At 34.5% G+C, this 26,636-nt stretch overlaps 1 protein-coding gene across 15 annotated transcripts in view; it reads right to left on the bottom strand.

The window, feature by feature from the left end:
* The window catches only part of LOC145287809 (sodium/hydrogen exchanger 2-like), a 323,765-nt gene that overhangs the window by 91,194 nt on the left and 205,935 nt on the right, over positions 1–26,636 (bottom strand). For all 15 annotated transcript variants that reach the window (XM_080135670.1, XM_080135658.1, XM_080135659.1 and 12 more), the window contains exons 9-12: positions 11,964–12,039; positions 9,351–9,421; positions 6,316–6,427; positions 2,339–2,420 (exon numbers count right to left, since the gene is read on the bottom strand). In XM_080135670.1, the coding sequence (XP_079991796.1) occupies positions 2,339–2,420; positions 6,316–6,427; positions 9,351–9,421; positions 11,964–12,039 (341 nt within the window). The remainder of the gene's footprint in view (positions 1–2,338; positions 2,421–6,315; positions 6,428–9,350; positions 9,422–11,963; positions 12,040–26,636) is intronic.

The raw sequence follows: 26,636 nt of genomic DNA, 5'->3' as shown, positions 1-26,636 counted from the left end.
GAGGAATGCGAGGCTTTTCACCATTGTCTATGTAAATGCATAATTTGACCAAAAATATATGAGAAAAATCGGTCAAAGAAATATAATAGACAATGGGAAATATTAAACATTCCAGAATGAAAGAATGTTTATATGAATCAACAAAACAGAAGTGAATATGACACCTGGTCACAGAACGAGGACAAGCTGCCAAAATATCCACACTACACTCCCGCCATGCGGCACCTTCACTGATGTCACAACTGTCATACTAAAATCAAAAAGGTTTGGGAATAAACAAAATATTTTATAACTCAACTGTGTGTGTTTTATTTTGCTGCCAAGTGTATATATCGAGACAGTGACAAAAGTTGATTTTTGAAATTATATAGACTGAAAAGCACATTGAACAACCAGCCACAAAGAGTATATAACAAATGTAGGGCGAGTGATTTTTTTTTTAAACATTTTAACAAACAAACAGAAAGATCATATTTTTAGCATTCTGAAATTCTCTTTATAAAATTAATTCTCTATGATTGCATAAGACCTTCTATTTATTTGAACTCAAAAAATTGGATCCATGTTAACATGTAAGGACAACGTTAAATATGTAAAAAATACATTCTGGAACAAAAAAGCTAACTGTTTCAATGACACCACTCCCGTTTTCGTAACTCTTGAACATTTTTTTTTTCTTTTTTTTTTACTACTAACCTTCACTCCAAACAATACATATTGCCACTTGGACATAAGGGGCTACTAATTGGGACCATACCTAAAAAAGGTTAAGATGTTGGTTTACGTTGTATTTGAACTTCTGCATATCAGTACAATTTTGGGAGACAGGCAGCAGGAAGAGAATTCCAAAGTCTACCTCTTCTAGGGAAGAAGCTATTTGAGTGGAAAACTTTGACATTTAGGGACCTCAACAGTGAAAGGGTGTGATTTTGTTGCTAAGTGGATTTGTCAGAGATATGTTCGTCGAAGGGGTACAAGTGTAATGAGTTCATCAGAGCACATTCCATTAAAACACTTGTAAAACAACTTTTTTTAGTTAAAAAAATAAGAGGCTTTACTTTTGGAATAACCTTTGTATGACAAAGTGAACATCGGGCGCCTCTGGACGTTCATCGTTCATCGCAGGCAGAACTGCATTGAGAATGGTGGTGACTATGTAGCAAAAGGCTGCTCGTTTTAATTGTACCATTTTCGTTTTTGTAGCTCTTCAACTTTTTGCGTTAAAAAATAGGAGGCTTTATTTTTAGAAATGACACTGTTAATTATCCAATATAGGTTCCTGAGTTTGATAAAAAAAATTCCAAGTTTAAAGGCTACATTGGCCGAAACGTCATGAAATTAAAAGTAAAAATTAGAATAGAATTCCAAATATTCAAAATCATCAAGTCTCATCTAAATTAAAACCTGGACAGTGTTCTAAAGAGGGTCACCAACCTGATAGGGCCCAAACTGTCATCTAAGCTTCAACCTCTGTCCCATCGACGAAATGTTGCATCCCTCTGTTTTACAAGTATTATAAAGGTGGACGCCCTCGGCGTAAATACCCCTGACAAATCCAACAAGCAGCAAAGTTCCACACCCTACATAGTAGAGATCCCTAGATATAAGAAAGCCTTCTACTCTAGAAATTCCCCGATTCCTCAACTGTATTGACATGCAGAAGTTCAAATGTTAATAGACATCTTGCTGCTCAACTCCCTTCATAGTATCCCTGCAATTTGGGTCCCTGCTAGTAGCCGCTTACATCAAAGTGGCACTGTGCCTTGTCTGGGGGTGAAAATTAAATTTAAAAAAAAAAAAAATTTGAGTAAAAAAAAAAAAAAAAAAAGGCTTTATTTTTGAAATTACACTTATTTCTCCAATACAGGTTTCTGAATTTGAAAAAGAAAAGTTTAAAGGCTGAAATGACAGGAAATGTGAAATTAAAATCAAAACTAGAATAGTATTCCGAATATTCAAAAATTATCAATTCTCATCTAAAATGAAATCTGTAACAAAAATTAAATTTTATTTGCCATAAAAAATTTAATACATTTTTTTAAATTCATATTATTGGGATTATTCCAAATATTTTTCACATCTCCCGTGTTATGCGCACAACGTTTTGACAGAAAGATTTCCGAATTTGACCAGCTACATGCGAAGAAATTACATTGGCTAAAATATTGTGCAAATAAATTTCAAGATGAGAACAGTAGTCTGAACAATGCAAGTACAAATTACCAGTCCTCATCTAAAAAAATTCAGAAAAATATTTTTCTTTTTAATTTTAATAAAATCAAATAATAAACAAAAAACAACATAGGTGCTTCTTCAACACCAATAATTATGTAAGTACCTTATTATTCCAGATAGTTCAAACATGTCCGCAAGTATATAGGAAAGAAAGGCAGATCCAAAAACCATAATCGGTTCGACCACTAAAAGTTAAAAAGAATTTTTTGCATCAAAATAGGAAACAAAAATTCAATCTCATTTTTTAATGAAAAATAGAGAAAATTCAAAAATAAATAAAAGAACATAAGTGGATATATGTAGAGCAATCCCAGGAAAAGATAGCCGCCCCCCCCCCTCACATCTTAGAGTGGTAGCCAATGAAGGCGAAACCTCTAGGTTACCCTCGACTATTACAGACATGACGTGCCTTCAATAAGTTTCCAGATTTTTTTTGGACAAGCATTTAAAATTGTCGTAGACTCTTGAAAATTCAGTATATTATTACTATATATTTTATGAGATGACCGGCCAATTTTTATGATTTCAAGTTCAAATGAATAGCTACAGCAGGAATTGGAATACAACCTACTAAAGCCTGGTTATCACAGTTGGTTAATTTCACAAATCTAATCTGAACATGAGGATACTTTAGAAGAACGACATGCAATAAAATTCTGTTTTAAACTTGAAAAGAATGGCATAAGAGATTCAAAGAAGACAGAGTTTGTGAGGGATGAGGAGAGGTGTGGGAGGAGTAAGGAAGTCAGAAAAACAGTTGATTGGCCAAATAAAGAATTTCATCGATAAGGACTGTCATGTGTATATAGAGACAATAAGTGCACCGTTTGATGTCAGTGTGGGAACTGTACACACAATTACTAGGAACTAAAGATGCGGAAGATTTGCAAAATTTGTTCTAAGGGTGTTCCATTCCAATGCTCCATCCTTGTCATTGACGATTTGACTAAAATGGGCATTGAGACAGTTTCTCATATTCCCTTCCGAAAGTTGTTGGAACTATACAGAAAATTCCACTGGAACTCAAGGTTTCTGAGAATAAATCAGAAAAAAAAAAAAAAAACATAAGGAGAAATCAACGCTTCTATATTATACAAAATAAAAAAAAATTGATTTCTCTCAAAGGGAGATAACTCTAAACTTAATTTCTCAGTACTTACAAACGAAAAATACTGAATTGAAAGTGAAACAAATGTTACTTATGTGATTGTCAGGTCTCAAATAGTGACATATCCAAAAGTTACGGAAAATAAGGCATAAAAATAATTGTTAATGAAAAAAGGAGTTTTTGAAAGGAAGTTTATTATTATATTATCTATATTACGCTTACCAAAAAGATAAACTGACAAGGGGAAATAATTAAGTTCTGTTGCTTACATCACATGACAAACGTAAACGTAATTTAAAGTGTCAGACAAAATTTATCACCCCATATAAAAGCTGTTTGTCATTAATATTTTTTCTACCTTATTGATTCCACGATTTTTGGATATATTACTATTTACGACATGAAAATTACGTAAGTACCATTTGTTTTAATTGAAATTCAATATTTTTTCGTTTGTAGAATACCGAGAAATCACATAACTGTCAGGGTTAGAGTTATTTCCCCTGAGGATAAACTAATTTCGGTTTTTGTTATTGTACCTATTTACTATGCCTCCCCACGGGACAGAGTTAGACACCAGGGTCGTTTTTTAACGTGGAGAAAAGGTACAAAAATAAAAATTGTCTCAGTCGTGAAGGATTTCTCCTCCACCGAAAGAGAACAAGAAATAGAAGTGCAGAATGCAGCATCTGAAGGAGTGAAGGACAGATACTACACTTTGATCTTGTCCCGAATCCTAAATGGAAATATGGAATTTCAAGTGAAACCAATGGTATCTACTGAAGCGTCATGTCACAGTAATGAACATATCAAATAATAATTAAAAAAAAAAAAAAAAAAAACGATAGGGAGAAAAATTAATTATTAATGAACAGAAACCGGAGAGTCTTAATTGTAACAAAAAGGGAGATAACTCTTATCTGAAATTTGAAAATCTTTCGTCCATTTAATAAAACTTAATTTTCGTTAATTGTCTTCAAAAACAGTTTTCATTAATCATTCATTTTTTCCCATATCATTTTTGAAATTTTTGGATATTTTCATTACTGCAACATGACGATTCAGTAGATACCATTTAAATATAAATTTTGCTACAAGTATTCAAAACCCCTAAATTGCTAGACCAGAGTTATCTCCCATGCAACGAAAATGGTTCAAATGCCCAAATGTTTTTGTGAAAGTCAGGCCAGGGTGGACCATAGATTGGAGCTCAGACGAGCACTTGCTATGAAAATAACGATAAAGCATAGACAAATTTTGTGAAGAACTCTCACTTATGGTCGAAAAATAAAAAAACAGATTTTGTCCTCATTAGTCCTTTCGATCTCACACAGAGCTGAAGAGGCTTGGGTATGTTAACTATCAAAAAGGCTAACGTAAAAATGTAAGCCTTCATACATCGTCATTTTCACCTTGTAAAAATAGTTTGTGCTTCTTTTTTTCATATGAAAATCGCCCAAAGAAAAATAACAAATTCGTGGAGAGTCTGAACAGACAAAAGGCAAATAACCCTCCACATGTAGAATGTAGATTATTGCTATCGATTAAAGAATCTAAATTTGTTTCACATTTTGGGCAGGAGCTGCTAGAAGCAGCTTATCTTGCCTTGACAGAGTTCAAAATAGGTTTTGTAGCCTAGTGGGGGATACCCATTTCTCTTCCCTGCAACCTTTTTACCACAGAAGACACGTTGCGAGCCTGTCTATGCTTTATCGTTATTTTCATAGCAAGTGCTCATCTGAGCTCCAATCTATGTTCCACCCTGGACTGACTTTCACAAAAACCACTCGTCTAGCCAGGACCACTATCAACAATTTCCCACACTCTTTATCTGCGCCTAAACCCAAATATAGATTCCATGAACAAAGCTTCTTTCTTAGAATTGCACGACTGTGGAACTTTGTTCAGTTTTCCTGCTTCCCAACTGACTACAATATGGTCGACTTCAAGTCCAACGTAAACAAATTCTTGATGAGCCATCCCCTTAAGTAATCCAATTTATCAAATTTCCACTACTAACAATGATTACGACATGTTCCTCTTGACCACTGTACACTCATTAACCCTTATCCTCGAGTGGCTTCTGGGCCTTGATAAGTGCATAAAAAAGAAAACAGAGCAAGAATGTAAGAATATTATGGGAAAAATATATTCTGTATGTTTAATGTTTAACACGACTCATTTACAGTCACAAACTAAGGTGCTTGTACAGATAAAGACACGGATGAAAAATCGGATTCCAAATAAAACCTCTTTGAAATACTAATGTATCAGGTAAAAATAAGCATCCTCAGCAAAAAATTAAAACTTATTAGAAAGAAATTTAATAAATTAAAAGTAAAAATTAAATTTACCATAAATGGCAGTTTTATCGCATTGACAAATTAAGTAATTTTAAAAGAGAACAGGGGAGATAATTAAGTTTGTCATTTTGGCAAATGTTAAACCCTCCCTTATCATGAGGCAGATTGCTGAAACATTCTTTCACTTGGTGATACAAGCATCAAAATTGAAATTTGTCAGGTTTGCTTCTGCAGCCATCTTGAAAACTGGCAGCCATCTTGAATTTTCTGATGGCTTACATTCTTTTCTTAAAATGTATGTTCTGAACGTCATTTGTGCCAATTTTGGTGCTTGCATCACAAAGTGAAAGATTCTTATAGAATATTGAGATAACCTGCCCCACTATTAAAATGGAGAACTCGTAGAAAATACGATAAAAATTTGACTTTGAAATTGGTGTGTGTGCCCTGTGCTGATGAAGAGAAGTGATATCAATAAAAGTTTGTACTATCTCAAAATATCATTCATGAATCTCCTGTTTATGGTGAATTCTTGAAAAGGAATATGCTGTAAATTTGTCTGAAGATGACTAAACAAAGGCCTGCTGCCCCTCTTCTCCCCAAGTGTGGAACCAAAAATAAATTTCATTGAAAAGTTTAAATATCTAAAAAAAATTAAATTCTTTTTACCTCTGACATGAAATGTATGTTTTGTAAGCAACGCTGAGAGCATGCCTATTATTATACCAATCAAAAGTCCGCCAACTGCCACAACAATGAATTTGACGATTCCCAGGACAACCTAACAAAATAAAACAGAATGATTACTCGTGCTATACAAACAATGCAATGGAAAATAAAAGGGCAGCTAAACAAGTTATATCCATTATGTGTGTATACGAAGTTTGTGGAAAGAGTTAAGTACAGCTCCTTTGTCTCTTGCACCAAACTTCCTATGGGACATCAGATACAGAAAACATACAGCACTTATGCAGAGAATGACCTGTAGTTTTGGGGAAGTTGTGTCATCATATTCTAGCCGTTTATGTAAACTGCTGGAATATGGTAAACCGTTCCGTCAGTGCAGCAGACGATAATAAATTGGAAGAAAATATTAGTTTCAATCGTGCAAAAACTTTTATCACTAAAAATAATATAAAAAAAAAATAAAATTAAAAACGCCCAACGATCCTGAGAGAACTGCAGAAAAAAACAAAAAAATAAAGAAAAATAAAGACTAGTTAATAATACAAAAATAATATAAATATTAATATATAAAAAAAAAAACTACAAATAATATCGAGTAACAACACACGTTCGATATTAATGAATTATGCATCTGAAACAGATAAATTAATTTCCACTTTCTGCAAACTTGATCTATCTACAATAATACCTACCATGCATGTTTGAAAATTAAACACATGCATGACCAAGGGAAGACATTTCGAAATATAGCATCACAAACACACCGCCTTACCATCTAATACAAGTAAAAACGTCCTAGATGTAAAATACTGTATATATAAAACATATGATTGTTCCTATTTACAATGCCTCCCCACGGGGCAGAGTTAGACACCAGGGTCGTTTTTTAATGTGGAGAAAAGGAACAAAAAAAAAAAAAATTGTCTCAGTCGGGAAGGATTTCTCCTCCCCTGACAGAACAAGAAATTGAAGTGTAACGAAATCTGACGATATGAAAAATAGATATACATAAAACATATATATGTATATGGCTATACATATACACATGAATTGGATCAATAAAAGTGAAACTATATAGTTGGCTCAACTATTATATCTTAAGTTGTGTCAGTTTTAGTCTATCCGTCACACCTTTGCATTGTTTTGCCTTCTTTAAACTTATATTTATTCTTATAAATCGTTTTAGTAAAGTTGTCACAATGTTTGTAGATTACGTTAAGGTCGACAGAAAAATTCTTTCCTTTTTGCCAGGAATGGAAATTAATCAGAAACACGAGATTCCAAACATGTGCAAGAAAAGGCATTAAATTTATAAATTACATCTTAAAATTGGAAAAATACCCAAGATTATATGCATGTAGTCCCAGTTTATAAGGTGGTTCATTCTTTATATCCTCAGTGCGGTTGGTTGTTTTTGTTTTACGGCATATCAACCCTTTTCAGGTTATTTAATGCCGAATCCAGTTATTTTGAAGAAAATTTTTTTAATATATATATTTTTTTTCCAAGTCTGTTTCTATTTAACCCATAGTTGGGACCCTAACAGGTACTACCACTCCGGGTCAGAGTGGACCTGAAAGCAATGGCAATTAAAGGGTGGCTCCACATTCCCCAAAGCCCACAAGCTGGGGTCTCACCACTGGATATAGTTTTAGGTTATATCCAGGACCTTCTCAGTGCAAGAAATACTCAAAATACAATTGCAGATTATTTAAGACTTTTACTAATCATGATGGAGAGAATGGAGCATTCTACCACCATGGATTAAATAAAGGATTCTGTTTGAAATTTTGTGCAGATTCCCAAGTTTGACAAAATGAGAGGCTACTATTTGGAATCATATCTTACAGTGGACTGTGGGGAGGTGAGCAGTGAAATGTTTGTTCACATTACATTTTAACTTCTGCAAAAATCTTAAAAAAAAAAAAAAAAAAAAAAAAAAAAAAGGAAATGTGGAGAGAATTCCGAAGTCTAGCAGTGTGAAAGAAAGAAACTATTAGAATAGAAGGCTTTATGGCATCTAAGGATCTCAGCAGTAAAGGGGTGCGATTTTTCCGCTTGTCCGGTTAGTCAAGAGTATGTACACTGACGGGGCTCAAGTTGTGAGAGTTCATCAGACACATTCTATTAAAGTACTCGTAAAACAGACACAGGGATGCAACATTGTGGTGATGAGACAGAGGTAACTTGGCCGACAGCGTGTGATCTATCAGAATCCTCTCTAAGAGTGACAGACTAGTGGTAGATGCCAAAGCTCAGATGTGGCAACAACACTCCATGTACGGGGGAATTGCAGCTTTGTAAAGATACTGGATATTTTCTTGTGTGAAGAATTTTCTAGCACAGTAAATGGAGCCCGCCTTCATTGCAGCAGCTTTAACAATATTATCAATGTACAGAATGCAGACTAAGTAACGCCCTTTTTTATTTTTATTTACTTTTGAAATACATTCATATTACAAAAAAATAAAATATTAAAAACGTTCTAATTTTGTTTCATTCAAAATCGTAATGATGATAATAATATGGATCTATCAGCAGATTGGTAATCTCTACTTAAGGAATCGTTGATAAAATTCACAATTATTTCTATAATCCAAATTTGGTACAAATAAACTTCAATCTATGCCCGACTTATGCTGCACCCTGTATTTGTTTCAATTCATGTTGTATGTGAAGGTTAAGCTGAGGAAGTTGAAGGATGGCCTCTCAAGTAGGGTGTTATTAGTAGCGCTATGACAACAGCATATTCTTTTCCTTGTTTTGATTCTCAGGTATATATCCGTTGATATCTTATGTTTTTATATACAGTGATGTGGTTCTTGGTTGATTAACTGTGTCTGTGTCGGATATATACTCGAGAGTCAAAACAATAAAAAAGAATATGCTGTTGTCGTAGCCCTAGTAATTAGGCGTGACAATCGTGGATGACAAAGGTTTTTTTGTAGTTGTTAAAGGAAAAATAAAAAGCTAATCTCAGACCATTGACGAGAAAATTCAGAGACAAAGTAACATACCTGCCCAGCCGGAAGTGAATCCATTCGACTGTACGTCTGCATGACACTGTACAACACAACAGATACACCATCTATAAAAAAAAAAAGAAAAAAAAAGAAATCATTAAAATTGTTAAACTAAATTTGCTTAAAACAATATTGATTAAAAGAACAATGTCTAATAATAAGATAACGTTTGTCAAATCTGCAGGTTTGTCAAGAAAAGGCTATTTCAAACAAGCATGGTAGACCAACAAAAGTGATATATTTCTCATCTTATCAACAAGAAAAAGAGAGGTTTCGAAATTATCAAAAATGTTGATATCTTTGATATTTTTTAGTAATATTTAACAGTAATTTAGCCTAATTAAGGATGTTTGAAAAACAGCCATATTTAGCAGTAAGCAATATTCAAGGATTTCTGAAAAAATAGCCATATTTAGCAGTAAGCAATATTTAGGGATTTCTGAAAAAATAGCCATATTTAGCAGTAAGCAAAATTTAGGGATTTCTGAAAAAATAGCCATATTTAGCAGTAAGCAAAATTTAGGGATTTCTGAAAAAATAGCCATATTTAGCAATAAGCAAAATTTAGGGATTTCTGAAAAAATAGCCATATTTAGCAGTAAGCAACATTTAGGGACTTCTTAAAAAATAGCCATATTTAGCAGTAAGCAACATTTAGGGATTTCTGGAAAAATAGCCATATTTAGCAGTAAGCACCATTTAGGGATTTCTGGAAAAATAGCCATATTTAGCAGTAAGCAATATTTAGGGATTTCTTAAAAAATAGCCATATTTAGTAGTAAGCAATATTTAAGGATTTCTGAAAAAATAGCCATATTTAGCAGTAAGCAATATTTAGGGATTTCTGGAAAAATAGCCACATTTAGCAGTAAGCAACATTTAGGGACTTCTTAAAAAATAGCCATATTTAGCAGTAAGCAAAATTTAGGGATTTCTGAAAAAATAGCCATATTTAGCAGTAAGCACCATTTATGGATTTCTGAAAAAATAGCCATATTTATACTATTTTATTAATTTTTATTATTTTATTATTATAGTAAGCAATATTTAGGGATTTCTGAAAAAATAGCCATATTTAGCAGTAAGCAATATTTAGGGATTTCTGGAAAACAGAGTTTCTGAAGATTTATAACCAAAATACTATCTTCACTTTGTTTTTGTTCATATTTTCATTCTCCTTTCCATAAATATCCGCATATTTACTAGCAGTGCTTTAAACTAACCTTCTCTCAAATAAATCTTGTCGAATGTGTGTGTGAATAAAAATTTGGAATGAAATTCTGTAAATTATTAATTTACAACAAATTTATTATGCGACAAGGAATACGATTCAATGGAGTTTCAATAAGTGGCTGATATCAAAGGAAATGTAGTTATTAAGATAATATTTTATAGGTGAAGTTTGCTATTTAGAACATACATGTGATTGTTTCTATCACACATAAGCACATTACAGTGACCACCTCATTCTTCTTACATTATAGGACTGTTTTTCTTTTTTTTTTAAAGATTTTACAAACGTGTGGTTAATTTCCACTGATTTTTCTTGAATAGCCGACTTTGATTCAAGAATTCAATAAATAAAAAAATAGTTCCAGTTTAAGTTACTATTAAAGTAATAAAAAGAATCAGTTATGGTTTCAAATTTTGAAGCTTTTACAATTTAGATTCTGCCTCTATTATTTTTTTTTAAATGGCTCAAATTTGATAAACTTTCGGTATAACTTCAAGAAAATCACAACTTTGTAAATTTTTTTAAACTAACATTTCAGCCCGGCGTTACCCAGGTGTTTGTTGGAGGTGTATGTTGAGCAAAAAAAAAAAAAAAAAAAAAAAAAAAGAAAGAAAAAGAAGCGGTCAATTTTTAAAAACTGACTCCTATTATGATCCCTTAACATTTATTGTTTTGGGCTCAAATCAAGTTATTAAGTTAGATCCATGTTCAAGGAACCTATATCTAAAATTTAAAGTGTTTAGACCCAAAATTGGCGGAGGAGTTTGGTAGAGTTCTCAAAGGTCAAATCATTGAACTTTTACTCCTTAACAGCCAAATTTCTGTCCGAAAACCGATCAAAGATTTTCTCAAATCTCAGTACGCTGTATATCAAATTTGGAGTCTGTAGAGTTATTGCGTAGGGAAATGTACACAGACACACACGTTCACTTTTATAGATATATAGATTATTGACCCAAGAATTAAAAATAGTATCGGACACAATTCATTTTCTGCTTTTATTGTTCAAAATACATTAATAAAGACTGACCCAACAAGTTAATGGATTTGATTTGCGTTACTGTAGTAATATCCCTGGAACTACTTTTCTATGTACAAAGATTGTAGCCCACTTGGTGTAGGAAGACACAGGATAACACAAATCTTCACATTAAGATCTGGCTAACATGTGTTCTTGTACAAGAAACAGTAAATTTATATAGTGTGTTTTTTCTGTTTACCAGACATAAACACCTTACAATGACCACCTCATTCTTCTGACATAACTTCGTTTGAATAATGTTACAGAATACGTTCATAAAAACTAACCCAACAATGTGGCTTGTGCTATGTGGTGTAGGATTTGAAGATTGTGGATGTGAGAATTTACTTGCCGTTTAAAAGTGATTCACCAAACACCAAAATATAAAGGGTTGCATTCACTCCCATTTCACTGAAAATGGCCAACACCTGCAAAAATATAATTAAAAAAAAAACAAATGCGATTAATAATTCTTCTTAAATAAAACTATTGTTACACGTGTAAGAGTACGGACTCTACCTTGTTAAGATATTGCGTCTGAGAGAAAATATTAAGATTTATGCAGATAAATTGTTATTAAAATATTTAAAGAAAAAACAAAAAAAAAAAAAAACAGGCTCCTTCAGACTATGGATACCCACGAAGGGATGCCTCTGCGTGAAATTTTTGTGGTAGCAGGTGCGCACTGCACAATCTCCAACCATACCTTTCCGGAGTCGACATTGTTAAATACCAGTGGCAAGTGTATGCACAGGAGGACTGGAAACAAATGCCGAGATAAGCGGAGAGCGCATACAGCACCTAGAATTCCAAAATGGTCACCCATCTGGTACTAACCAGACTCAACATTGCTTAACTTTGGTGATCTGACAAGAATCGGTGTGTCAATGCAATTATACCGTGTACTATTAAAATATTAGAAGACAGAGAAATAAGGATATTTAAGTAAACATTAACGAATACCATATGTGTGTGTGTGTGTATATATATATATATATATATATATATATATATATATATAGGTTTAATAAAGTTAAAAACATTATTCGGAAAGGAAACACAAATAGAGGTGAAAGTCCTTAATCCACTGAGTTTCGAAGAAACACTTTCATTCTCATTAGAGGAGTTAGCAAAATGTGTAAGAAATTTTGCTTGTAAAGCATTTAATGAAACTAGGTATGAACTGGATCATACTAGCGTGGAAAAGAAGTAGACAACAATAGAACAGATGGAGTGGGGTAAAAATGGTTTCACGTGAAAGAGTCTTCCTATGGCTGGTGAGTACAAAATCCAGGTAAAAGATTTATGTATATACTAGCATTTCAGCCCGGCGTTGCCCGGGTGTTTGGAAGTGTATGTTGAGCAAAAAAAAAAAAAAAAAAAAAAAAAAAAAAAAAAAAAAAAAAAACGGTCAATTTTTTTTAAACGTGACCTCTATTATGACCCTTTAACATTTGTTTTGAGCTCAAATTAAGTTATTAAGTTAGATCCATGTCCAAGGAACCTATATCTAAAATTTCAAGTGTTTAGACCCAAAATTGGCAGAAGAGTTTGCTAGAGTTCTCAAAGGTCTAATCGTTGAATTTTGACCCCTTAACAGCCAAATTTCTGGCCGAACCCCAATCACAGATTTTCTCAAATCTCAGTACCCTGTATATCAAATTTCGAGTCTGTAGACTGAAAATTGACAAAGTTATTGCGAAATGTACACACACAGACACATTCACTTTTATAGATATAATATATATTTTATAGATATAATAGATAGATTACTTATTACTATAATTATTTTTAATATCTACAGACACTAGTGTTTTATCCTTTCAGGAATCATCAGTGTAAAAAGTTATGATTACCACTGGTCGAGGGATGCGAACCTCACCACGAAGCCATCTCTGACTCCATTAGCAAGGAACAAACCTCTCAGCCAGCGTGAACCGTGACAAGAATATAGATACTAGCAGGACCTGTGTACCAGCGTTGTGTCTGAGAGAAAAGGCCAAGATTCGTACATATTTTTACTTTTGACACTTTTGAACACCTTTAAGTTTTTTTTTTATTCAGAAATTAAAAATCATTTTTGGATCCTATTTTCTTTAATTTCAGATTGTTTTATTTATATATTCATTTTCGTTTCCTTTATTTACTGTTTTTATCTCCTTTCCTTCTTTCTCATCTTCCTCTTTCTTTTCCTTTTTTTATTTGGTCTTCTTTAATGATCCCATTATTTCATAGTGACTCATATTTTCCTTTTTTTTTATATTACTTTATATATATATATATATATATATATATATATATATAATTACCCTTTCAATTTACTCTTATATATTGTACCTATTTTTAATATTTCTTCTTTTTTTTTTTTTAAATTATATTATCCTATTCCTTTATACATATTTCATATCTAAAAGGGTATTAAGTCAGCTTTAATTTATATTTGCATAATTCTGGCCCTTCTCTTTTGATGAGAAGCATTTAGCTCTGAAATGTCATGGCCTTAAAAGGTTTTTTCATTCAGTGCCAATTGGAAAGATATACAGAGCTACAAGACCAATGTATCAGAAATGTTAGAAAACTATTGTATTTCCTATCGAAGTTGGATGCCGAGGTTTTATTGCCAACTTAACCTCCACGTTCTTGAATAATTTTGGTCTTTCACCACCAGACAAGAAAAAATACACAAAGAAAATACAAGAAAATGCTCTATCTGCATCAGCGTTGATATGACAATCTCACAGAATGACGACAATTCAACAAAGTCTGATATCATAAGATTCTACTGGGGTGTTCTGGGATATTGGTAATGATTAGTGAGGGAACAATTCCAATATTTTTCTTGATTCTGATGCAATTACCGATCCTGTACTAACTTCTCGATTCTGATAAAATTCCCGATTCTGTGAGGGGATAATATAGAGATTTAAGTCTTACTGGAAGTTTTAATTAATACGTTTGTATTGTTTTATTATTACTACAAGCAAATTAGATTTATTGAATTAAACCTAAAACTCTATGATTCTCAATTTATTGATGGTTTTCCTTCACGACGGTTAAAACTTATTTCAACGAATCCTTACGCACCGTAAGTTTATTATTTAAATTCTTTCCTAAAGCTGTACTTTTCAACTGCACATTTCCTTTTCAGTTTTTTCCGCTTTTCACCTTGTACGTTATGTATGCCATTATTTTTACGTTATGTCTATTAATATTTTATTTCCATCATATTTGTTTGAAACGCGTATTCAATTGTTAACATTAATACCTCTAAAAACGATACACATGTAAAGAAATATGTCGCGCCGCCAACTGGAACACTTTTCACTAAGTGACCCCCCCCTCCCTCTAAATCAGCCCACACCGTCTCCCTAATTAGATAGCATCTTGGTACCACAAGTGCCATTTGACCGTATGAGGCCAAGTGAAACAAACGACCACCATGCTTTTTAGCCTCGAGTATCCAAGAAAAAAAACCCAAAGCTAAGTAAAAATTCCTAACTGTTCGCATATAATTTAAAGCTAATATTCTTTCCATTTTCAGGCATATTGTAACCGATAACTTTTCTTCACTTAAATAGACTATTTCGCCGCTTACAATGCCATGTCACTTAATTAATAAGTCAATGCTATAGTAAAGACAAACTCGGTAAAAAAAGAAATTATGCTAAGTTATTTAGAGGACATGAAAACCTTATTTAAATATCATTTCCACCGTGTTATAAATCCAGACTTATTGCATGTTCAATTATTGCATATATTAAAAAAAAAACCATAAATAATTAGATTTATTGAATTAAACCTAAAACTCTATGATTCTCAATTTATTGATGGTTTTCCTTCACGACGGTTAAAACTTATTTCAACGAATCCTTACGCACCATAAGTTTATTATTTAAATTCTTTCCTAAAGCTGTACTTTTCAACTGCACATTTCCTTTTCAGTTTTTTCCGCTTTTCACCTTGTACGTTATGTATGCCATTATTTTTACGTTATGTCTATTAATATTTTATTTCCATCATATTTGTTTGAAACGCGTATTCAATTGTTAACATTAATACCTCTAAAAACGATACACATGTAAAGAAATATGTCGCGCCGCCAACTGGAACACTTTTCACTAAGTGACCCCCCCCCTCCCTCTAAATCAGCCCACACCGTCTCCCTAATTAGATAGCATCTTGGTACCACAAGTGCCATTTGACCGTATGAGGCCAAGTGAAACAAACGACCACCATGCTTTTTAGCCTCGAGTATCCAAGAAAAAAAACCCAAAGCTAAGTAAAAATTCCTAACTGTTCGCATATAATTTAAAGCTAATATTCTTTCCATTTTCAGGCATATTGTAACCGATAACTTTTCTTCACTTAAATAGACTATTTCGCCGCTTACAATGCCATGTCACTTAATTAATAAGTCAATGCTATAGTAAAGACAAACTCGGTAAAAAAAGAAATTATGCTAAGTTATTTAGAGGACATGAAAACTTTATTTAAGTACGATACTTAATATAATCAGCCATCGAAAAAAAAAAAAAAATTTTTTTTTTTTTTTTTTTTTTTAAGAAAAAAAAAAAAAGTTATAAACATCAGTGACCCCCCCTTGCTTGTAGACGTCCATTTCCTTTCCGGATCCCTGCTCCGAACTTATGCTCGTGATCCATCATCTCATCTGAAGATGAGGGGCTCTTATGCCTTACACAACAATTTATCAGTCTGTACTATTGTCTATAAACTGATATCATCAACAATTAGATAAGCTGTTTTTAAATTTCCCCTCTTGACAAAATTGCAAACCGGAATGCAAACGGATTTTCCTTTGCGTTAGAGGATTGAACTTAATATGTACAATACGTGCGTACTAAACTAAACCACCTTTGTTACCTATATACAATCGCCTATACTGAATCCTCATCGGCTCAAAGCTCTCGGTATCCCCAGACTCTTAATTTCTCAAATCTTATATCACCAAGACATCCTTCTTAATTGATACAAGAATCCTCCTGAGCAGTTCAACATCCAGTGATCATATATCCAATCCTCATGAAACTGCTTATATCACCCTGAATATTACCTTAAATCTTTATTCTATCCCTAAGCAAAGTAGAACACATAATAACACTCTAGTCAACTACTTTTAAAATTAGATAAACCCAGTTTCAATATTAGAAGTACATCGTCCCTCACCTTGACTACGGACTTTTGCAATAAGTCATGAAACTATTGTACCTAAAATTCCTCTCCAAACTACAAAATACTGCTGCTTGTATACTAAGCAAGTACCTCCTATAGATACTTTACCTCCAAGATGACTGCCTTGTCTGTTTTGCATGACAAATCTTATTATTTTTTACTTAAATTCTCTTTCTCCTGATAACTAACAAATCAAATCTGCTCTACTTCCTAAGTTGACACTAAACAAATCCGTCTCACGTAACTTAGATGGGTCCTTGCTCTCCGCCCTTGACCTTAACAAACTCGCAAATCGATACCCATTAACACCTAAAATTTCCTAGGCATGCTCCCGATTATAACTCCCAACCCATAACCAAGCTTCTAAGTAAATACTTACTAGCCTTAGTCCAATACATTGACTTAAAGTAATCTATAATGAACAGTAACCGTTAATATCTCTTTATTAAGAGATAGTATTGCAATAATTATTACACAAACTAAACCGGTACTCATTGAAATAAAAACTTCCGGATATTAAGAGAAAGGCGAAGTCATTCTCCTTAGTTGTAGTCTAAAGGCAACTTACTCAAATTGTCTAAAATTCCATGCATTCGTATACAATACTACTTATCCATCCATCTATACTTTTACTATACTTACAGAATATGCAATAACCTATATCTATCAGGTATAACTGTACTCCATATCAAATGTTCTCTTGTCTCTATACTGAGCATATCTAATCTTTCAGTCTTACTAAATGTCCGGTTTGGGCACCAAATCAGAATTTCTAATAGAAAGTAGATCATACTCTAGCACTTTATCCTAATTCCTAAACCTACTAAACCATATCTAACCATACATTCCTAAACCTACTAAACCATATCTAACCATACATTGCTAAACTTACAAAACTATATCTAACCATACATCAACTCCACTCTCTCGATCCAATACTGTAGCAAATTTAACTGCTTCCACTGCATGAATTTTTACGTATGCCCTCTCTCAGTATAAATGAAAATGGACAGCATAATAATGCCCTTTTTAAACCACACTTGAGGAGTGAAAATCTTCTGTAGAAGCTAACCTAAATGCCCGATTTTTCCAGGAGATATTAACCTAAATAACCAATAAATATTAACTACCCATGCGGGGTCGCAGAAATACCTGGATTAGGACCCAGGCGCGGGGCGAACCCCCTCGGAGCTGATGGACCCGTAGGTCTTCCCAGGCCATCCGTCTAGGAGAAGGAAAACTCTGAAACTAAACCTAGGGGAGGGAGGTCTCTTCAGTCCTGGACGACAACCTTCCTAGAGCTGGTGACTCAAACAAATCACCGGTTGGCAAACCTAAACTGCTTAAGGAGGAGATAGACTCTGTCTATCGCTCGGCTTTCATACTCCTTCTTTGCCTATTGGCCAGGCGTAGAGGTACTATCACAGGGACTCGCTTGAATCACCCAGTGGTTGACCTTGTTTCCTGACTAGGGTAATGAACGCCGCTTTTCCCCACTCCTGCCACATCCCATCCCCCTAAACTGGACACAGTGGGGTGCTTCAGTGCCATATATGTCAGTGCAGTTGGACTGGGCTGGCTTTGCCTAATGGATTGAGGGTACCGGATTGACAGTTCCTGGCTGCTGTTTCCGACTGATAGTACAGGAGCCCTAACTCTTTGGTAGCGCTTAGAGCGGCTGCTCCATCAACAGTTGTAAAATATCGGGATGTTTGTAGTGCCATGTCGCGCATGGAAAGGGACCCTGCACTCATCCCCGGTGGGCTTTCCTGAGGCCACAATCCTGTGGGTGAGGACAGCTGATGGTCTACTTGTATTGCATGTCTGGTATTCTGCACAACTACTTGTCCAGCACCCCCTCACTCATCCACCCTAACTGAAACTTTTAAATAAAATAAAATGAAATGACAGCTCAAGCAAAAGTTACGTTTAAACCAGGACCAAACTCAAAGAAAACCAACCTGCCTCCTCCCTTGAGGCTTGCATTTACTAATATCCGCGGGCTTAGAACTAACTTAGATGATGTTGAGTCATTTCTCCTTGTAAACACCCCGGATATCTTAGCATTAAGTGAAACTAACCTTCACTCCTCCATACCCTCTAACCACTTTAACATGCCTGGTTATCTCCCACTCTACCGTAAGGACTCGGACAGACATATGCATGGACTTGGAGTCTATATTCGAAACACCCTCCCCCTAACTAGAGAAATAAAACTAGAATCAGAGGGCCAGGCCTTTATGTGCTTCAGACTAAATATGCAACACAATATTAGCTACTTATATTTTCTCTACCGCTCTCCCTCAAACCAAGACTGTACCCTAATAAACAAAGTCTCAGACAGCATAGATATAGCACTCTCCCTCGATACTAGCGCACAAATACATGTATTTGGTGACTTCAATGTCCACCACAGTAACTGGCTAGGATTCTCAAATCACACAGACGTAGCTGGTAGCGCCACATATAGCTTCTCTATATCTCATTCCCTATCTCAGATGGTTACATTTCCGACACGTTTCCCAGACCAGCACGATCAACATGCCTCACTTCTAGATCTCTTTCTGACAACAGTTCCCAATGAATGTACAACAAATGCCCATAGCCCACTCGGGAATGCTGATCACGCTGTGATAATGGTAGAAATCAGCCTAAATTCTCGCCCTAAAACTGAAGACCCACTACTCAAAACAACGAGGTATTACAAAAAGGCTGATTGGGAAGCCATCAGGGAGCTCATCAGAGATGCCCCATGGCAAAATATCTTTACTCTTCCAGCGGAACAGTGTGCAAATGAGACAACTGAATGGTTCAAAACTGCTATTGAAGCACATGTTCCCGCACAGAAATACTATAGCAAGCCCCACTCCCCCCAATGGTTTACTTCTGCTTGTGCAGCTGCCATTTGTCAAAGGCAGCATGCGTTCCGCAGATTCAACCGACATAAGTCCAGCTCAAATAAACAGAAGTTTATAGAAGCTAGAAATAATTGTAAGAGAGTGATAGACACAGCTAAGTCAGATTACTCTGAAACCACCAGAAAGCGCATCGAAGCACAGAAATTAGGAACCCGGGATTTTTGGAAAATCTACAACAGCGTAGTTAATAATGGACAGTCAATTATTCCCCCACTAACAAACAATCATGAGGTTGCTTGCACGGCAACTGACAAGGCTAATCTGCTTGCCAGTCAGTTTGCCTCAAACTCCACACTGAACTCGGTACACCACTCACTCCCTGATTTTCCTCTGCGAACAGACGCCACACTTGACGACTTGAAAATCACCCCTTCTCGGGTACATGCTATTATAAAAAACCTAGACACCTCTAAAGCATGTGGACCAGATCTCATCCCGGCTGTGCTACTAAAAAAATGCTCTGCCGAGGTTGCTCCAGTTCTGTCCAAACTTTACAATAAATGCCTTAACGAATCTTGTTTTCCCGACTGCTGGAAAACCGCCTCTGTGGTACCAGTCTTCAAGAATTCTGGTGAAAGAACTGACCCACTAAATTATCGCCCCATTAGCCTCCTCCCGCTTTTCGCCAAAATATTTGAGTCCTTAGTTAATAAAGCCCTAGTCCAGCACCTAACAGCTGCTAAACTCTTGACTGACAAACAATATGGATTCAGGCAAGCCCGTTCAACAGCAGATATCTTAACTGTAGTTTCTGAACGTATATACCGTTCATTGGATAAAACAGGGGAGGGTAGAGCGGTGGCCCTTGATATATCTAAGGCTTTTGACAGGGTATGGCACGATGGTCTTCTAAGGAAAATTAGATCATATGGAATCACTGGAAGAATTCATAACGTAATTAAATCCTTCTTAAGTAATAGAAAAATCAAAGTTGTCCTCGACGGACGTACATCCAAACAATATGACATAAATGCGGGAGTGCCTCAGGGGTCTATCCTTGGACCTCTATTGTTCCTGATATTTATAAACGACCTCCCTGATAATATTGTTTCGGAGATGGGTATATTTGCCGATGACACCACTCTCTATAACAGATATGAGGGGAAAACAAATGAACACATATCCAAGAAAATGGCAGAAACACTAGAGGATGACCTCCAATCCGTAGTGGAATGGGGACAAAAATGGTTGGTCTCATTCAATGCTGCTAAGACTAAGCTTGTTTCCTTCAATAACTACAAGAAACCTTCTCTACCACCAATAGCAATGGCCAAGAACACATTGCCTGAAAGTACTTCTTTTAAACTCCTCGGCCTAACGTTTACAGGGAATATGAACTGGAATAGATACATTGAGAGCATTGCCAAGGCTGCTGCAAGGAAGGTTGGCTCCCTCTACCGTGCTAGAAAACTACTTACGCCTGCCAGTATCCTATACCTCTATAAGGCAACCATTCGCCCATGTATGGAGTACTGTTGTCACATCTGGGCTGGTGCATCTGCTGCTTGTCTCTCGCTCCTGGACAGGGTTCAAAAAAGAGTCGCAAACCTGATAGGTCCTGAACTGTCATCTGGGCTTCAACCTCTGTCCCATCGACGAGATGTTGCATCCCTCTGCCTGTTCTACAAATACTTTAATGGTGAATGCTCTGACGAACTGCAAACACTTGTACCTCCCCGACGTAACTACCCCCGACAAACCCGACAAGCTACTAAGTCTCATCCCTTTACAGTGGAGATCCCTAGGTGCAAGAAAGCCTTTTACTCCAATAGTTTCTTCCCCAGAACTGCGGGTCTTTGGAACTCCCTTCCGGGATTCTGCTTTCCCAACTGCAATGATATGCAGAAGTTCAAGTGTAATGTTAACAAACATCTTTCTACTCTTCTCCCTTCATAATGACCCCGCTAATTAATTCCCTAATAGTAGCCCCCTGCTTCAAAGTGGCACTGTGCCTTGTTTGGGGTGAAAATTGAATAAAAAAAAAAAAAAAAAAAAAAAAGTGGAAGATGTTTCTTAAACCAAAATCAAATTAAAAAAAAGATAAATTAAGGAATCGGTTTTAGCATCGGAAAATAGGCTCAAATTTTTCCGATTCCGATACCCCCATAAACTCCGATTTTTCTGATTCCCATTAATCGTCCCAACACTAGTAATGATGCTTCAGTCCCAAAACCATGTCTGAACGCAGAGTCATCATCTGATGAAGACTTTGTTGGAAGCAATAATGCTGTACAAGCAACACTTATTGTATAAATATTTTTCATAGAGACCTACTGTTCTTGTGTGGAACTGAAATTGGACCGACTGTTTTCGTAGATGACTTTGCAATTAAAGGATAGGTGGAGTTGTACAACCATCACCCCATGCGTAATTTGTATACCGATAGGTTTTTGGAAAATTTTTCACTGGATGATTGGATTCTAATTAACATGATTACAAAAAAGAAAAGAAAATTGAAAAAAAAAAAAAATCATTATTTCGATATTTGAAAGGGGTGCCCACTTTTTAGTTACAACGTTCTGGTAAATCGGTCACCCATTTTGTAACCAATAAAAACGTGGGAATATTAAAACCATAGAAAGTAAAAAATGACATGTGCCTACCGCATTTGTAAGTCAGAAATATTTATTTTGTTTCTCCAAGGAAAAAAAAAAACGATTTCTTTTTTACTTTTATTTAAATTTTTTCTTTTTTTAGTTTTAGGTTGATAAAAAGTGAGTTTGTTGGTGTTTTTTTTTCTGGCATATGTTTGCAGAGTCATGTCATTAATTCCTATCTTGAGTTTCTGGAGGTAGCCATAATTTCTATATTAGCACGTGTTCACAATGGAAAAAACAAGCAATAATAAGAAAAACAAAAAGAGGGAATAAAAGAGCAATAAAAAAAATGGCAATTATTAACTTCCGTGTTTAGAAAATAGGGAAAAAAAATGGGTGACCGATTTACCAGAACATTGTAACTAAAAAGTGAACACCCCTTTCAAATGTCGAAATAATGATTTTTTTTTTTTTTTAAATTTTTTTTCATAATCTGGTTAATTAGTGTCCAATCAATAATAATCCAGTGAAAGAATTTCAAAAAACGTATCAGTATACAAATTATGTATGCGGTGGTAGTTGTACAACTCCGCCAAAGGATACTCTAACTTTACATCCAACTCTGATCCCCAAGATCACCATGAAATATGTGCCTACATTAGAGATGGCTTACCATGTGGTAAGGACATCTCCAGAGAAGACCCAAATTTGCCCTATATGTGCTCACCGCCCCCACATTCATATTTGCCCTCTATCGACCCCACAATAACAGTTACAATTTTTAAGAGCATCTCTTATAAAATTGACCACATCCTGTCTGTTCATCCTTCGGCTCACATTTACGTTTTTAGTGACTTTAATGTTCACAATATTGAATGGATAGTCCACTCAAACAAAACAGATGAGGAGGAGAGGTTTTGTCATGATTTCTCCATTGCTTATGAGCTAACTCAGATTGTACACAAACTTATCCGTGTTCAGTATGCAAGTCTCCTCAACGTTTTTCTTACAACTTACCCAGAGTTATGCTCATCCTCTGTTCTATTTCTACTAGGATCTGCAGGTTACATGATAAGGGCTGTCCCCTTTTCATGTAAGTATAAAAACAGAGAGATTAGTTAAAATGAAAATGAAATAGCAATAGACGAAATTCGAACCTCGTAATTTAGGTTTAGAAATAGATTACGTGTGAGAATTTAAAAATGTAAAACAAACGATTGTTTAAGAAAAGAATGTGAACTGTCAAGTTTGTTATGAAATTTTAAATTGAAAGAATGCAGCTTATAAGATAATGTTTTTAACATATTGGAAAAATAGGTTACTGAGTATAAGTTAAAATTCCTTTTGTAGAAATAGGAAAAGTTTTGAACACGCACGTCCAGAACACGTGAAAGAAGGCACATGTTTTAACATGTGTATGACGTCACGGAAAATAGAAAGTTCTAGGGATAGAGAAAAACTTTAGAGCAAAAGAAGACGGTCAGAGAGACAGTCAGTGAGAAACTCAGGGGGAGTCTGAACGTCTAGAAGCGAGACGATCACTTTGAAACTAAAATGTGAAGCTTTGAATTCTTGATGATGGAAATCATGGCCGATCGTGTGAAGAATAAACTCATCTGTATTTTCGTAGAACATCGTCTTGTGTTTGTGATTCCTACAAAAAGGTAAATTAAATTGTATTATATATCTGTTATAAAATGTCATTACATACATGTCTCGACATCTCATGTCTACACAATGTCTGAACAGTGAACACTGTCTCCTCACTCCAAGAGCTTCTTCCCCTTCTTCCATAAACACAATTAAGGAATGAACATTTAATATATAGGAATCGTTATAAACGAACAATCTCTCTAGAACTCTTTCAACATCTCTCTCTCTAAGATACAACAACAAGACTCATCTCACTTAAGACTCATATCTTTAATAATAAGAACTCACGTAACATACGGACAAGTGGTACCTTCGTCTATTAATAACAATAAGAATATAACATGCAGAGCACTAGGTTGTCTCAGTTAAAATAAAAACAAAATGTAATAAGTTCTCAGATGTACCTCTGTATTGTAAAGTATATTGATACTCTATGGCTGCCTGAGATAGCTTCCATACATTTATATCAGATATTCCTCTGCACTCCATGTTTAAAATATCAGACTTGACTAAATAGTTAATTAATAGTTAATTAATATTGATTTTATGTCCTATTTTATTTATAACTTTAAGTGAAAAGGGTAATGGGATTATATATATATATATATATATATATATATATATATATATATATATATGTTTTTTAATTATTTGATCTTTTTAGCTTTAAAAAATGTTGAAATTATTATCGACCTACATTTTTGTTTAGTTTTCGTAACATGAAATAGGGTGAGGGCGAGTGTAGAACATCTAAAAAAAAAAAAAAATCCTGTAATATATGTAATGAAACCTGCTTTTATTATGGAAGTTTATTTAATACTGAATAAATATCGAAAATTTTAGGAAAACATGACGATTATTTGATTTTTACAAGATTTTTAAAACATGGGTATGTCTACGGCTTCAAAAAGGTCACTACATAGGAACGTTGTTTTAATGTAAACACGATTTTTGTCTCGCATTTTCATTATTTTGAATGCTGTAAAAATTTAAAGAAATACTAGTTTATATGAAGCTTCTTTTTAAAATGGTAAAAAAAACTTAGGATAGTAATACTAAATTAAATTACTATTATATCGTGTTACACACAGCAGCGTGCGTAGGAGGTACCTAGTGTTTATAGATAAGAAAAAATACATTTCTCATTATCAAATTTAATGAAGCTAAACCGTAGTACAAGGGACGTAATTATTCAAGTGATATTTGAATTATCTCCCTTATATTTATTTAAAAATTGCTTTTATATTTGCATTTTTTTTTTTGAACAACGGTTTATTTACCATGTACAAGGTATTAGGTAAATGTAAAATGTCCCTTTATTGAAGAAACCAGATTTTCCTCAGATTAAAAACACATCTTGTGTCAAACTGTACTCATAAGTAGATATTGGGTTTGTATTACTGTACACATAGATTCGAAAAAGTTGTCAAAAAACAAATATATAACAAATAAATGTTATCAAAGGCAAAATAAGTTACTTTTCTACCAAACTGGATATAATTTTCGTGTTTTTATTCAATGTAACATGTTTATTCAGCTCGAAAAACATGCAGTGTTTACCGATATATTGGAAAATTAAAAATGGCGGCCGACTCTCTCTTAAACACGGTAAGTTCGGGAAAAGGTGTTATAAATAATAAACTAGACAAAATACTGTTAGAAATTCACTCAATATATATCACCGTGACATAGGTTGACATATATTCGGTGTTTTTTTAATAGTATTTTGTCTAGTTTATTATTTATAACACCTTTTCTCATGTTCGTATATTTCTAGATACAGCATAATAACGTTAACACCGGTCCTCATCAGATCACCAAAGTTAAGCAACGCTGAGCCTGGCTAGTACCATATGGGTGACTATTTTGGATTTCTAGGTGCTGTATGTGCTCTCTGCTTACCTTGGCATTGTTTCCAGTCGTTGTGAACTTCTATTTATCAACGCTATTTAATAACACTGAGTCAGGAGGGGTGTGGTTGGAGATTATACAACTCTTGCCACAAAAATTCCACGCGCAGGCACCTTTACAGTGGATATCCATAGTCTGTCAAGACTGAAGGAAGCTACGATATACAGGAATCACACCTAAATTAAATAACCAATTATGAATTTTGAAAAGCAATTGTAAGGGGCCGAACGAAGGGCTATATTTAGTATATTTTCTCATAGTTTCAGGAAAACATGACGCTTATTTGATTTTTACAAGATTTTTAAAACATGGGTATGTCTACGGCTTCAAAAAGGTCACTATATAGGAACGTTGTTTTAAAGGGCAAAGGGTTTAAAAAGAGTGTGGAAGCCCTTTGTGAAAATTTACTTAGATCGTAATTTTGTGAAATTTTACCAATAGATATTATTAGACATCAAATTTTCAAAACTTCAGATTTCAAAAAATTTTATTTCATTTATTTATTTTTTTAAAGTATTTTAAGTTTTTTTTGTTTTTTTTTAGAAAGGCATTAATATGGATTTAGTAGTAATTTTTCTAATGCACTCACCTCCAAAAGACAGAAAGTCTGTTCTGTTTGCTGTCAACACACAGGGGCTGGGAGAGGAAGAAGAAGTGGTAAGCGTGGTCGGTTTTATGGGAAAGAGGATGAGACTAACTGCGAGAATTTCCGAGATTTGAGAGGAATAAAAGACCAAACTCGGATAGATAGGCGACTGTGCTTTTGCTCAAGCAGAGAAAACGGTGAAAGGAGAGAAAAGTCCCTCCCTAAAGAAA

Source organism: Euprymna scolopes, chromosome 11 (genome assembly GCF_053919585.1).
Source record: "Euprymna scolopes isolate OS-2025 chromosome 11, ASM5391958v1, whole genome shotgun sequence".
Taxonomy (NCBI): Eukaryota; Metazoa; Mollusca; class Cephalopoda; order Sepiida; family Sepiolidae; genus Euprymna; species Euprymna scolopes.
This window is presented reverse-complemented; position numbering and strand designations above follow the sequence as displayed.